This window comes from Entamoeba invadens, assembly GCF_000330505.1.
Source record: "Entamoeba invadens IP1 unplaced genomic scaffold scaff_1105074725707, whole genome shotgun sequence".
NCBI lineage: Eukaryota > Evosea > Mastigamoebida > Endamoebidae > Entamoeba > Entamoeba invadens.
The window spans coordinates 144,881-160,327 of NW_004443506.1; the positions used below are offsets into that span (position 1 = coordinate 144,881).

Here is a 15,447-nt window from a genome sequence, read left to right on the forward strand (position 1 = left end):
CATTTAAAATTGTTGTAACAAAGTATGATCCAAATTACGACATTCTTAAACTGGACCCATTATAGATGAAACTGAAGAATGCCACCATTCAACTTAATTCCCATCAACAAAAACACAATCCAATAATATCAGAGCAAATGGTCATAAATACCGTACCTAACACTCACATATATTTTTGATTCAATGTAGTTCCAGTAATTTGTTATTGTAATCAACAAACTGTTTACTCGTCTTCGAGTAGAACAGACACACAAGTCTGTCCCACTCCAAGGACAGACTTAATCAACTTGAGGCAATCAGCTTATACGTGAAATTGGTTCATTTGTAAAAAGGTCGATTTTATGCAATTTCGAGTAAAACTAGCAAACTTCAACACTCAAATTCAATTGAATAAAAACAAAATTTTTCAAATCACTTTACCACACTTTTCGTTCTTGTTCAATGCTCTTTCACCTATGCGTTAATACATTATACAGTTATTATTAATAACTAATATAATACTATAATAAAAATATAACTATAACTATATATAATAATATAAATACTTATATAATACTATATAGAGAAAACATCAAATATTGAATTACAAAGTGTGAGTGTTTCATACACTACTTTTTGCCACAAACATTATTGACCTCCTTAACAAAGTCGTCGACCTTTTCTTTGCATAATCCATTGGCATAGTCGGTTTCATGGCAAGCTAAATAGTTCTCGTGGACTACCGCCTTCCCCTTAAAGATTTTTTGGAAGTTTTCAAACGTCTTCTTGTCACCGATGTTCTTCCTGAACTTATAGCTCAGTGCAAGAAAGACATGTTGTTCCTCTTTGCTCTTGATGATTGTTTTAATGATTTCCTTACACGCCGTTTTGAGTGGGGCGCACAAGTCCCAGCTCCAAACGGGACCCACGAAGATGAAAGCCTTATACCTATCCATATCACTCAGACCGTCTTTAATGAGGTGTTGTGAATTGTCTGAATTGAAGAACGACTCTCCGAAGGACGAGATGTATCCTTTCAACCCACTTCGGTCTTTATTCTCATGAACTCTTAGGACAAAGGAGGGGATACTGTTCGCTAGATCGTTCGCCATTCTTTCGCAGTGACCCGTCAATGAGAAGTAAATGATAGCAACTTGCTTTTTTTCGTTGTCACTCATGTCTGTTTGAGTTCAGTCGATGCTCAATCTTTAAATACCTTCTTCGGTCAAATTAGAGGCAGTTTGTGGTGATGCAGAATCTTGAGTTTGACTTTTTGCTGGTATTTTGATTGCTTTTCACACTGGTTTTTGGAAGAGTTGAATTGATAATCTTCTGAGTTTCCCGATATGTTTTGGCAATTAACTACAAAACAAAATATTGGCGTTTTTTAATTAGTTTTTTGCCGCAATTTGAAAGCTGAAACAACAAAAAAGAACGGACACGGGTGTGGAAAATTCGGCCGGCAAATAAGTTGCGTTGTCTGGGATGTCTTGCGTTCTTTTTAGGGTTTCCAATTTGTTGGCTTTCTCTGAAAAGTGTAGGGTATCAACAAGCAAGTGTTGTCCTTTTATTCAGTATTATTACATTTTATTGTCAATAAAAATAAAGTTAATTAAATTATCCATATTTATTGGTATTTTCAAACAAAATAATAATAAAATTCTCTTTTTAGAATAAAACTGATAATGATTTTCAAATAATATTAATAAAGGCAAATATCATATTAATGTTAATAGTTGATTATGATTTTGGATAAAAAAGATATTTTGGGCGTGGATTTTCGTCTCATTTAGTCATTGATTGCAATTATTTCAAAGATGGTTCTAGAAAATTGAAAAGGCTCAAAATTTAGGGATTCAAAAAAAGTTCATAAAAATATCACAGAATGTGATTAACCAAAAAACTAAACCGCCATTTATTGTTGAGAACTTCCCGTTTTTTAGGCTAATATCATTTAAAAGTGTCCAAATCAAAGGATGAACTAAACTCTTAAAATGGTGTCATTTAAAACAATCAAAAAGATTGTTCATTTTTACCATTAATTATAGTTTTGTTTATTATTAATATACTATATGTAATAAGACAATACAAAAAAGCTGGTTTGGCCTAAAAATTGTTCGTAAAATATGTCAAATATAGTCGATTATTTCTTTCTTTTAAAAACAATAATAACAAAATGTATAAATAACTATACTATAGAATGTGTCGATTTTTTTCAAAATAGTTAGAATCTTTTATAAATACAACTACTATATAAGTAGTTAACCCGATTTGTCAAGACAAATCGTCGCAATAATTTAAATAAAATAAAATTGAGATCTAAATTGAATGATATTTATAGTAAAAACAACGAAAAATATTTTTTTGTTGTTTTTTCATATTACCAACAGAAGAAAAACGACAAAAGAAAAAAAAATACCATTGTTTAATTATTAATAAACTATTTAAAAATTAATAAAACGAAAAATGCAATTTTATTATCATTTTTTAAATATTGTGTGCAATAAATTCTCTTTGTTTTTTTTATCATTTTCAAATTATGATATTTCAAATTTTATAATAACCAACTTGCAAACTAAAAAAATGGTTTCAGAAAACTATGTAATAATGTTTTAATTCAATTACTATACTGTAATTGAATTAAAAAAAACAATTACTGTACTTTGTCCATATCAGCAGTTTTCTTACAAGTATATTGTTTTGATTTGTTTTGTTTTGTTATTTTACACAATTCAAAGAAAACCCAAATTATTATAATAAAAGAACTATATGTATTTAACATTAATTTAATATTTATTTTTGTTATTTCGAATAACAAATCCCCCTTTTTGAATAACAAAATGTCGCACATTAAGCTATGATTGTCTTTATTTTAAAAGACAATCGCAAAACGCTTTACTTGCATTAAGTTTTAAACTAAAACTCAATTAATGTGAATATCTAAACCAAAACATAAGACAATTATTTTTTGCTCTTCTTTTTCCCAAGCAATTTCTTAAAGAATCCTTTTTTGGACTCTTTCGTTTCGTTGGTTTCTGTGACCTCTGCGTCCATGAGTCCAACAGAGACTCTTGCTATTGTTTCGAACACTTCTTTAAGGCCAACCTGGGTCTGAATTCAATAACATTATAAACAAAATGTTATATATAACAATATTAAAATGTTATATATAACATTATGAATAACAAAAACAAACTTGGGTGAGGGCCGAGCACTCTTTCCACGCTTTTGCATTCACTTCTTTGGCAAGTACCTCGACGGACTCTTTTTTGACAAGCTCTCTGCCTTGTTTTTTCAGGATGGCGATACTATTTTGACTGAGTCTAATATCACTCTTGAGACCGACTAAGACGATGTTAGGCTTTTCGACGCCACAGTTGTCAACGACCTCAGGCACCCACTTTGTCTTAATTCTTGCGAAAGAGTCCGAGTCGTCGACGGAAAAGCATATCATGAAACAGTCGGTGCTAACATAAGAGAGGGGGCGAGTCTGGTCCAAGTCGTCATTTCCGGATGTGTCCCAAAGATTTATTTGGAACGTTTTCCCATCGACTGCAATTGGGGCTGTGTAATTATCGAAAACTGTCGGGACGTAAGTGTCGGGAAAACTGTTTGTTGTGTACGTGACTAAGAGACAAGTCTTTCCTATGGTGTTATTCTTTTTCTATATCGAATAGTTTAAATATAGCAATTGTTTTTCAAAGAGTTCTATTCATGTCTGTCATTCTAAGTTACGGTATTTCATGTTTATAAATCATATATATCCACAACAAAATTATATCTGTTGCTACGGATTGTAAACAACAAACCCACGTTGGTGTCTCCTATAACAACGATCTTTATTTCCGAATTATCTGCCATAAAGAACGCTATTGGAATTTGTAGTTCAATTTATTTCAGTTAAGAAAATCTCGACTGGAGTTATTTGTTGATTGTTATTGGTCTTTTTACTCTCCTTTTTTTCTTCATTTTTCTGGGTTTCTTTGAAAACAATGTCGAACAAACTTCTGAAGTCGATTCAGAAATATAGTTTAAGTATAATACAGTTTAATTTAAGTACCATTCATGCATTGGGTTTGTTGTATAATTTATAATAAATTCTATTATAGTTTGTTGTATAGTATTGAACTCAATTGTTCATTTTATTATAATATATATTTTTATTAAAAATGTGTATTTTTAGATGTAAAAAAACGGGATATGAATTTTACTATTAAATGTGTATTATAATTATATTAAATACATATTAAAAAAAACTATTAAAAAAAGCCAGGGTTTTTTTAATTGGTTTTTGTTTTTTTGGGGGTTGAATTAAAAAAAAAAATAAACTATATATATATAATATAAAAACTATTTAATGTTGGTTTTATAGTACATCGAAACTTCATTAAAAAAAGCGAATACTTGTTTTGAAAAGAACTGAATGTTGTCTACACTTTTGAAAGAATTATTAAGACTTTTTTGGCAACAGTCAGTTGAATTTTTGATAATAAAACGGCAAACGAAAGCGCTCAGATTGTAACAAACACGTCGTACAAAAAAAAGAACTGTTTTTCTTTTCAACACAAAAGAACTTCTAAAGTATGTGCGAGTTGACACAATTTGCATTGAATCCAACTAACATCTGTGGGCAGACATGTTTAGTGTCTCCAGACTATTTGACGTCCACGCATTGTGTTTTAATTTTTACTGGGAATCCCTCGTTGCTTGGACTTTATTGTGGATTCTGTGAGGGCATTCAGAAAAGAATTCAAGGGGTGTCATTTATAGTCGTTTCGCTCCATTGCACACCAATAGCTGATATTATTCCAACTTGGAGAACTTCATTGTACGAAGGAGTTAAAGTGAAATTGAATTTGGTCGACTACTTAGAACATCACATGCCAAAAGACGTCAAATACACACTTATAACACACTCATTGGGCGCTTTTATGGCACTCCACGTCTTACCACAAAGACCACTCTTCACACAAAAAATAGCTAAAATTATCCACTTGTTCCCCGCAATTCGAGACTTGAAAAAATCGATTGACTTGCCGGTTAGAATGCTCGCACACATCCCACTGACATACCCACTCATCTCTTTAGTCACCTACATCCTTAAACTGTTGCCACTGTTTCTTTTCACTCTATTTATTCAAACAGTCTCGACAACACCAAAGTTTTTATCGCAAAAATTGCAATCGGAACTTAACCCACATCATCTGGCTCAAGTCGCCTATTTCACACTGGACGAAGAAAAAATCATCACCAAACACGACGAACTTACCATCAAATGTTTGAAGTCTACTGCGGACAAAACAACTGTTGTCTTCGGGTTGCATGACAAGTATACACCGTTGTATGTGAGAAACGAGTTTAAAGAAAATTACAAAGATATTAAAGTCATCGAAACAGAGACCAAACACGCTTTTGTGCTTGGCAAGACACAAGAAATGCTCGATTTTTTTGATAAACACAACATTATTTAATATTTTTTATTTGTTATACAAATAGTTAAATTTACAACAATAAAACCATCACATTTTTATCGCAATAGTTTCGGAAATTACAGTATGACAAGTTTGACTTAAACGACAAGTTTGGGTTAAATGGTAAAAATTATAGTTAAATTATAATATTTTTTGAACTATAACCTGAACTAATTAATTGCTTTTTTATAATCAAGTTGATATAAATAATTAAATAATTAAAAGCAAGTCAAAAACCCAAACGATTATATAAAGAATAAGAAAGCTATAAACCAGTAAAGATTACTATAAACTATCACACAATCATCATTATCAACATTTTAATATATTAGCAAACAACGTAAAGTACAATTAAAATTTATTTGATTGTATAACCATAACATTTCAAATTCAAGTCAATTATAAATACAGTCTGATTTCCCAGAATGTGTATTCAACGTTCTTGTTGTTCTCTATTAAACGAACACTAATTAAGAACAAACCGAAAAACATAGGCCCACTCTTTATTAAGTGGGTATAAGTTTCACTTGCCATAATCAAGCGGAGGTTCTTAAAATCCCACTCTTGGGAGGTTTGGCAATATTTCCTTGCGTTGAATTCGTTTTTATTGATATTATTTGGTTTATAGTTAAAAACAGTATTTACCCATCACGATAGGAAATACTGCTAATTTATTGTATTTACAATAAAAATAAAGTAACACAAACGTTTCCGAATGAGGCGGTGTATGTTTTGACATGTTTAAATACAACGAGACAAACACATTGGGACATACAAAACAATACTTAAAACGTGTTTTGGTTTTATTTATAAGATTCAACTGTAACATAAAACAATAGAATTAATAATAATTTAAATATTATTCTATTTAACCATTTAATTCTTTTCTAGTTTAACCCACTGTTTACTATTGTTAATAGTTTTTAAACCATTAATGTGAACCATTTAAGTCAAACTATTCCATTTAAGGCAAATTGTCTAACTGTAAGGGTTTTGTTAGGGTTTATAAACTTATTCCAATAGTATTTTATATAAACAAAGTAAATAAAAACTGTTTATTAAATTTAATTTTATGGTGTTTGAATACCTCGACATAATCAACAAGAAGAAAATTATACTCGCCTCAAGCTCGCCACGAAGGAAAATGATATTTGAGCAACTTGGTTTGAAGTTTGAAGTTGTCGTAAGTGGCTTTATAGAAAATTTAGACAAGTCACTTTTCAAGACAGAGGTTGATTACGTGACTGCAAATTCAAAAGGGAAATGCTTTGACGTTGTCAAGAAGATTCCTGATGCGGATCTTATAGTTGGGTGTGACACCGTTGTTCTTTTTGACAATAAAATAGTCGAGAAACCAAAGGATGAAGCTGATGCGTATCGCGTTTGTATTATTAATAGTATAATTTTAATATAATATATATAATATTTAATATATATAATTATTAATTACTTTATTAATGTATTGAATCAAAGATATTAAACATGTTGAGTGGAAAAGTCCACAAGGTTGTATCCGTTGTGACATTGGTATGTCCACAAATCAAAGTAGATGGAGAACCACTCACTGAAATATTCCACAATATTTCGAGTGTCGAGTTCGAACCATTGAGTCAAGCGTTCATTAAAACTTATATTGAAAAGGGACTTTGTTATGGGAAGGCAGGAGCTTATGGTATTCAAGACATAGGAGGATGTTTTGTTAAAAGAATCGACGGGTGCTATGCAAATATCGTCGGGTTCCCTACACCAGCTTTCTGTGAACACCTCGATGACATCGTCAAAAAGTATTGGATTTCTTAATTTAGAATTTACAAGAATTAATTATATTATTATTAATAAACTATTATTAATTGTTTGTTTTAATGCACTTTTATAGTTTATTTTATGGTTTTTGATTAACATGAATTAATTTGGTAAATAATTTTATTGTTATTGATTTCAAATCTATGTATTATATTATATAACATTTTTATATTATTAAATAATACATTTTATTTTTTTAAATTTACTAATAAATTAATAAATAAACTAATAAACTGAATTAATTTAAAATTTAACTTAAAAAAAGTATAATTTATTTAATAAGTTTGTTCTATTTTATAGTTCAAAAAAAAGATATTTTTGGCTTATATATATTTTATTATTTTTTTAGTTTATTTTTGTTGATTATTATCTTTACAATTTCTTAAAACAATTTTCAGGAATAAAATGAGAAATAAATGAAGTAAAAAACTGGGTTTATTTTGATTCTTTTTTTTATATTATCAAAAAAAAGGTAGTACCCAAAATAACTTGATTGTAAAAATGTTTATTTTTTTTATTTTGTAATAAAAAGTTTTTAATATTTCAAACTAAACGAAAAAAAACAAAAGAAAACAAAATAACTAAACTACATGTCAAAGCAAATCACACTCAGCAAAGATATACTGAAAAGTATTATGTCATTTGTCGACTTTTCGGTTTTCGTTTTGCTTCCCTACATCTCAAAACGAGTTCACATAATCGCACAAAACACAACAAATCTCCCGAAAATCACTCATCACGACGTATTAGTTAATTACGACCTTTTCAAAATTTTTGAGATCGTGCAATCTCAAAAAGTCGACGCTCACTTCCCTCAAGACTCTCTTAGTTTTGTTGACGACATCTTTATGGACAAGTTTTCAAATGTTTCCATTAATTTGGAAACCCCACCAAACCCTAGCGTGTTAAAAAAATGTGCAAATGTTTTGAAGAACATCATTTACTGTGGTAATCTGGATTACTCACACTGTCAAAAGATCAAAATGAACACAACGGATTTTACAAAATTTTCGGGGAAATTCGAGATACTCCAAAACTGTAAATTCGTTTTGGTTGAAATGGTGTGGGAAGAATTGAACGAAAAAAAATTGAATGATTTTGAGGCATGTCTCACACCTGATATAACAGCAAAAATTGTTATTACTCACACAATCTCGACCATCGATGATGTTGATAAAATCACACAATTTTTAACTAAGTACGAAAGTTATTCAAATATAGTTCATTTATTAGACGTCAATAGTTACATCCGGTTTCATCCGTTTGTTATTGACAAAAAGAGTTTTGACGGAATGAAACATGTTATTTCAAAAAGTGAAGAAGATGAGGAAGGTGTTTTTGACGGGAAAATAGCGGGGAAAGTGATGATGATGAAAAAAGGATTGAAGTATGCAAAAAAGCAAATTTGTTTGACAAATTTTGAGTTCCTCGCTCCATACGCTCCAACTGAAATTTGTGTTTGTGGATATAAAAGCCGGAAAGTTGATCTGAGTTCTCTTGAATACATCAAAATAATCAAGTATGACGTTTATAGTGGAAACGGGAATGTATGCCAATTTCCTGAGACGGTGGAAGAAATGGAAGTGTTACAGACATTCCCCACTAAAATAGAAAAAGAAACTATTGAAGAACTAAAGTTGCCTAGTTTAAGAAAAATGGAAGTTGGTGAAGGATACAAGAAAAGACCTCAAATTGAAAAGAGAAAGCTTGAGATTGGGGAGAAAATATTGGAAAATATCGGGAGATTGGGGTTGAGAGAAATCACGATTAATACGGTGGAATGCCGTGGATATTTAAGGCTCGCGGATATGAGGAAAATCGACGTGAGAAATGTCAACTGCGAACTCACAATTGAATGCGACAGTGTCAAGAAACTTGTCCTTGTGATGTCCGAGGCGATAATCCGGATTAAAAAAGACGAGCCCATCGAGGAACTTGTCACAGACTTCTCACACGTCAGAGTTCAATCGACAAAACTTGGCCAAACTCAAATTGTGAAAATCGTTGAGTGTAATAATGAGTGGGTATTTCTTAACTTTTTTAAGGCAAAAGTCGTTGTGTTGGAACAACTGGACGCTACCACAGTTGTGCTTGATAACGACACCGTGAAGTATTTGATTATTAATGGATGTCAAAAACTAAGTATGGCTGGGTTGTCTTCAAAAAGCGATTTGAAAAATCTCAAATTCTGTTCGATTCAGGGGTGCGAATTGCTCACAGAACTTGCGGAAAAGCACCCGAAGAAGAAAAAATGAACGTTTGTGTGTAATGTTCATAACATGAGAAGTAATTTAGTTAATAAATATTTGTTATTGTGTCAATTTATATCGGCAAACCACTTTTTGTGAAACATTAAAAATTAAAAGAATTTTTTATTATTATATTTCAATTCCTGTATAAATATCATTCAATAATTCCAATTCTTATTTTCAAAAAAAAAATTATTTTCAATTTACATTTTAATAGTTATTAATGTTAATGTTATTTATTTATTAAATTTTCTTAAAAAAAGGGAACATAACAAACATTTTTTAAATGAAATTCTTTTCTATTTGTTCAATACACTTGTTTTTAAAATTTTTTAATGATTCATATTCAAGATAGCAAAACATTATTGGTTTGGATGGATTTTAAAAGTTTGACAAGATTGACAATTCATAATAAATGTGAAACACTTTTAAATCAAAAATTTGGCAAAGCAAATTTGTTTTTAAGTTTTTTGTAATAGAAGAAACATGTATATTCATGTTAATTATTAATATTTAATTATTATTTGCATTATAATTAAAATTATTTTAAAAGTATTTTTTCAATAAAATCTTCAATGTTTCGCGATTGTTTTTTGTAACAATTATACAATAACAACTTTGATTGGTTACACAGATATTTTTTCATTTATGTTTTGAGTTTTTACCATGTGTAATTAAGTAAATGGTAATGTTTTACTTACAATTATAAATTGGGATGTCAATTAATTGTCGTTTTAAAAAATGGAATATGTAAACAATTAATAAATTTGTTGTGGTATTCACAAAATGAAATTTTAAAAAAACTATTCGTTTCATGTTTTTCAGTATTTTTAATTAATGATTGTCCATTTTAAACGGATTTAAAATGAACACATTGTTACAATAGCAAATGTATATTCCAATTGATCCTCAAACGTTTTATTTTGTGTTTTCGATGTATTTTTAAAATTAAATTCAACTGAATTTACTGTGAAAAACAAATTGTAAACATATATAGACTTAAATGTTTATAAAACAGGTAATAGTACACAAAAATAATATTGAAAGTTTTAAACAATTCCGATTTTTTGTTTTTAATTCGTTCTTTATTCTCAATTAATTATTTCATAAATGGTTATTATAAATACAATGTTGTTTAATATTCAATAAAAACATTATTTTTATTATTTTTTGTCATTAGAAATGTAGTTTTTTGTCTATTTATGTGTTATTGGATTTTTCAAAACCTCTGTTCTTAACTCGTTCAAAACATAAAAATATCAAAGATAACAAATTTCTAATTAAATCATTTGTAAAAATAAATGTAAAGTGTTTGTTTTTTGTTGTTAAATGTTGCTTTATAAAGAATTCAAAAAACTCTAATTTCCATCCAAATGATTAATATGATATTTTCATTGAAATTGATGATCATTTTATTTGTTGTAATTCCTGAAGTGTTCAGTTTAAAATCTAACAATTCTTTTCGACCAAACGAAGTTTTGAAACCACCTGTGTGTATGACAAACTTTTTAGCTCTCAATTACGAATCTAAAACTATAAAAACAACACTATTTGAGTGTTACAGTAACATAATTGATTACAAACGAGTTATAAAGGGATACAATTTGCAATCAATTTGTTTTATTGATGAGCATTGGATAAACGTGAATAAAAGTACACATCAAATTAATCGATGTGGGGAATGGATGGAAATTGTTGGCCCAAGTCAATTTCCAATCAAGTGTATGATAGCTGGTACTTTTAAGTTAGAAGAAAACAACAGTGATCTTTATAACAACAGTACTGCAATTGCGATTGGGGAACATTTATTCTTAAAAATTACTGGAGGGCTATCCCTTCATGATAAAGACTATGTCCAAGCAACAGTAACTGAAACTGATTTTGATATGGGAATAAACCCATCATTGTGGGTGATTAAGAAAAACGAAACACATGCAACTCTTCAATTCACTGATTTTAATAGACCACCTGAATTTATTGAAATTAACTCACGATTAATAAGAAAGAATTATGATGACACTTTCACGGTTGATAAGTATAAAAATAAAATTAATATCAAGCTTGTTTCTTTTGGAAATGAAAAAGTGGAGTTTGAAGGAGTGGACTTAACATCAATTGTCAGAGCAACAGCAACAGCAAGATTTGGTCATATTGACATTGGGCATTGTAAATATTTAGCAAATGCAAATATTTTGAATGAAAAAACGAGTCACGAAAATAATTTATTTAAGTGGTCTCTTTTTCAAAAGCAGATAGATGGAAGCATTGAAGAAATAGATATTAAAAATCCAATATTAACAACTGAAAGTGGTAATGATGATGTTGAAATATATTTTTGGTATAACACTGCTCTTTTATTTTCACAAGACTTTTTTGAATTTGAAGCACATTTTTTATCAGAGAGTGACATTGAAATTACAAAGGTAAAGTTGTTAATATCAAAAGAGATAGAAAGTGGTAACAACGCTTTAACTGGAAATTTAGTGAGTGATATTAAACTGTTCAAAGTGTTCAAAGATAACAATACAATTTATCTCAAAGCGCCTTTTGACCCATCTAATTTTGAATTTGCAAATACAATTGGGATTACTTTATCAACAAAAAGTAAAAGTGTTATTACACTAAAGAAAGCAAAACTAAAAAGAAGTGCAATGTTTCAAAATGTTACTGAATGTGAAGTAGAGGCTTTTGATTGCTTACACACAGAATGTACAGTAACTAATACCTCAAAAGATGTAGGTTTTCATATTTGGAAAGATGGGTGTATTCCCAATTGTGGGGTTTGTTTAGAAGGTTACCTGTGTACTACAGCTGGCACTTGTGAAAAGGAAAGTAACAACAATTTAAGAAGTGTTGGAATTTTATTACAAACTTTTTTCTCTATAATTCTATTCTGCTTTATTTTTAATTCAATCAAATAGCTTAATTATTATAATTAAACTATAATTATATCGGATAAATATATATGAAAAATAAAACCATTTAATAAAATATATACCGATATACAAAAAAATTAAACAAATGAACTAATTTTACTAAATTAACTAGTAACTTCTATTAATAAAAAAAATAAGTGTGGAAGAACAAAAACTCAAAGTTTGAGAGGAGTCAAAATAATTCGAGTTTTTTCAATAAAATTAGAAGATGTCGTTAAACACACGAATAACAGCCTGATATATTCCACTTTTAATTATAAAATACTTATGAAATGAATTCTGTTTCTTTGAGTGGTAATATCTTGGGAATTTATTTTTATGTTCACTTTTATTCGAATCAAAGACACATGCTGTAATAATTGCAATTCTATATTTCAAGCTTTTGCTCTTGCAATATTTAGTATATAAATAATAAAATAATTAATAATTAATAACTTGTTTTTTTCTAGCAAACTACAACACAATATTGCCGAAGAAATGGCACTGAAGTGTTGCCAAGTTTAACTTCTTGTTTTTTCGCTTTGACTTCTCTTCTTATTTTTTAGGTTTTGTTTGACCAAAAAGACAACATTGCGCAGGAAGAAATAGTTTTCATTCCCTTTCTTGTGACTTTTTTATAATACCCAAACAATTGTAAACACTGAAAAAGAATTTGTCAACAGAAAGAGTAAAAAGAGGATTGAAAAAACTCGAAATCAACAACTTGATGGAAGTCCAAGTCGACACGGTGATTGAAAGAGGGTGTGTGATAGGAGAACCAATTGTTGGGTATATCCGTCTCACCCTCCAAAAGCCTTTTAACATCACTACAGCGTATGTCTCACTTTGTTTACACGTGCCGAACTATGCAATCGCTCAACACCCCTCTCTCCCTTCAAATCAAAAATTTCTCCCACTCAAAAAGATTCAGACGATCACATTTTCTTTCGGAATTTTCACTTGTTTGGGATTTCCTAATATGACTTCCCACGAATACCCGCCTGGCATATTTAAACTCCCTTTCACATTCAATTTGCCACAAAACTTCCAACCAACATTGATTGTCCCAGACTTGTTCATTGTCGCTAGTTACTCCTTGCAAGGGTTTGTCATCTCCGCTGCCCAACCATTCACGGGACCACAAGTCCCACTCCATTTGTTACAAACCAAACTCATACAACTTCAGGACAATGTCCTGCAACACCCTAAACTACTCCAACAGCAGCAACAACAGCAGTTTATGAGTAATGAATTGCCTAAAATAGATCCAGACGACTTCTCTCAAGACTTAGAATTACCATCAGTACCTATGACCGTGGGAACAGACTTTACGAATGCAATGAAAATGGAAGACAAACACCTCTCAATCAAACCAGAAGTCACGCCAACAGTCACCCCACGACCAAATAGACAAGAAATGGACAATCTTATTGAAAACCCTCCAAAAATGCTTGGGGCGTCTTTATGCAGTTTCACAACAAGCAAAGAAATGTACGCGCAAGGCGAAGTCATCAACGCGAAGATCTCCGTGCGGTCATTGAAGTCATTAACCCCAACACTTACGATTGGGTTATATGGGTTTTTGATTCACGAAACAGTGATAGCGTCCAAGTGTTACACGAAATTGACACTTCAAGAAAGTAGCGAGGATTACACGCAGAATCTTCAAATTGAGATCCCCCCAATAGTCCCGCCGACATTCACTTCCCTCTTTTTGAGATGGGAATACTTCATCATCATTTCTATCCCTCCACAAAAGGTGCAAAGTAGTTCGATTTATGTCCCCGTCACTATTAAAGCGCCGTTTGTGTCGTTGGACACCTTAGCGTTGTACTCTACTAGTCTTGGAGTGAAGACTCCCAACGAGCCATTTTCCATCCACGACAAAATCCCATTTTTCATCAACGAAGAGAACGGCATAGAACGTGGAAAGAGTGTCGACGGTAAAACAGTTGTGTTGAATCACGTAGAAAGGACGGCGGGCTTCGAACAAGACTTCGAGGAAAATACACAGACGATCTTGTACCCGTGTTACACGTCGATTACGCTCCCCCCGGGTTTCTCGTTTGGGAGATATCAAAATAGAGCGACTGTCATTGACCACATCAACGGAATTGTATATTGGAAGTTCCAATTCCAGAACCAAAGAGTACCCCAATCAATGGTCTCGGGACTTAGAGACATCCCCGTGTTACAAATAACAGTTCTGGACACGTTTGGACTCAATGTGATATCGAAAGGGATGATCCCAAGTTACTTCTGTCAAGTCAGAGGAGATGACGGGAATTGGATTAAGTCGGTGGTGGTCAAGGGGATCGACCCGGAACTCAATTTCGAATTCAACTTGCGCCCAAGTGTGACACGACAGAACGTGGTGCTCTACTTCTACACTAAAAAGAAGTTTGGAGGGAAGAAATACATCGGATTCATCGACATCGACTTGTGCGAAACCCCATTTAACACGTTTGTCGAAAAGTTGTATCCAATTCAGAAGAGCGACTTCGGGAATGAACCTTTCTTGGGATTCGTGAGACTGAGAATCGACTATAACAAAGAGGAGACAACACAGTCGCCCCCAAAGATCATTAGGACGGTGTTTACTCCAACAGTAGATGTCTCTCCAAATAGAACCCCCGAGACTTTACACCAAATCCAGAAACAGAATTTATTAAGAACTAAATTTGGGAAGAACAAAATTTATGATGTCCTTGGCGACACTATTAAAATCAATTTGTGAGACTGTGGAACTATTTTTGTGTTCATTTAATTCAATTGTGTTGTTTTCAAAAGTTGAAATGTTCAATTCCTTCGTTTAGTGAAATACACAAAGACTGATACTATATAATATAACTTATTTGTTATAAACAATAAGTTTGTGAATTATGATAAATATATAGTTTAAATATAGTATAATAATATAATAATATAATTATAATTAATTTATAACTAGTTTTAGTATAACCTTTTAATTATAGTTAATAATAATAATTAATACTATGTACTAGTATAATAGGTTTTCGAACTATATGC

General features: G+C 31.0%; 7 protein-coding genes across 7 annotated transcripts; 5 read left to right on the plus strand and 2 right to left on the minus strand.

The window, feature by feature from the left end:
- Positions 1-608: 608 nt before the first annotated feature.
- Positions 609-1,157, minus strand: EIN_129060 (hypothetical protein; the record flags this gene model as incomplete). The annotated part of the gene is made up of 1 exon (XM_004258289.1): positions 609-1,157. The coding sequence occupies one exon, from the start codon at positions 1,155-1,157 to the stop codon at positions 609-611; it is 549 nt and encodes a 182-aa protein (XP_004258337.1).
- Positions 1,158-2,940: 1,783 nt separating this feature from the next.
- Positions 2,941-3,840, minus strand: EIN_129070 (Rho GTPase, putative; the record flags this gene model as incomplete). The annotated part of the gene is made up of 3 exons (XM_004258290.1): positions 2,941-3,084; positions 3,176-3,624; positions 3,789-3,840. The coding sequence occupies 3 exons, from the start codon at positions 3,838-3,840 to the stop codon at positions 2,941-2,943; spliced, it is 645 nt and encodes a 214-aa protein (XP_004258338.1).
- Positions 3,841-4,562: 722 nt separating this feature from the next.
- EIN_129080 (hypothetical protein) lies at positions 4,563-5,450 on the plus strand (the record flags this gene model as incomplete). Its single annotated transcript, XM_004258291.1, has 1 exon — positions 4,563-5,450. The coding sequence occupies one exon, from the start codon at positions 4,563-4,565 to the stop codon at positions 5,448-5,450; it is 888 nt and encodes a 295-aa protein (XP_004258339.1).
- A 1,072-nt stretch (positions 5,451-6,522) lies between these two features.
- EIN_129090 (maf protein, putative) lies at positions 6,523-7,250 on the plus strand (the record flags this gene model as incomplete). The annotated part of the gene is made up of 2 exons (XM_004258292.1): positions 6,523-6,831; positions 6,924-7,250. 2 exons carry the CDS (start codon positions 6,523-6,525, stop codon positions 7,248-7,250), a joined length of 636 nt encoding a protein of 211 aa, XP_004258340.1.
- A 593-nt stretch (positions 7,251-7,843) lies between these two features.
- Positions 7,844-9,508, plus strand: EIN_129100 (hypothetical protein; the record flags this gene model as incomplete). The annotated part of the gene is made up of 1 exon (XM_004258293.1): positions 7,844-9,508. The coding sequence occupies one exon, from the start codon at positions 7,844-7,846 to the stop codon at positions 9,506-9,508; it is 1,665 nt and encodes a 554-aa protein (XP_004258341.1).
- Positions 9,509-10,875: 1,367 nt separating this feature from the next.
- Positions 10,876-12,423, plus strand: EIN_129110 (hypothetical protein; the record flags this gene model as incomplete). The annotated part of the gene is made up of 1 exon (XM_004258294.1): positions 10,876-12,423. One exon carries the CDS (start codon positions 10,876-10,878, stop codon positions 12,421-12,423), a length of 1,548 nt encoding a protein of 515 aa, XP_004258342.1.
- Positions 12,424-13,144: 721 nt separating this feature from the next.
- EIN_129120 (hypothetical protein) lies at positions 13,145-15,154 on the plus strand (the record flags this gene model as incomplete). Its single annotated transcript, XM_004258295.1, has 1 exon — positions 13,145-15,154. One exon carries the CDS (start codon positions 13,145-13,147, stop codon positions 15,152-15,154), a length of 2,010 nt encoding a protein of 669 aa, XP_004258343.1.
- Positions 15,155-15,447: the final 293 nt, after the last annotated feature.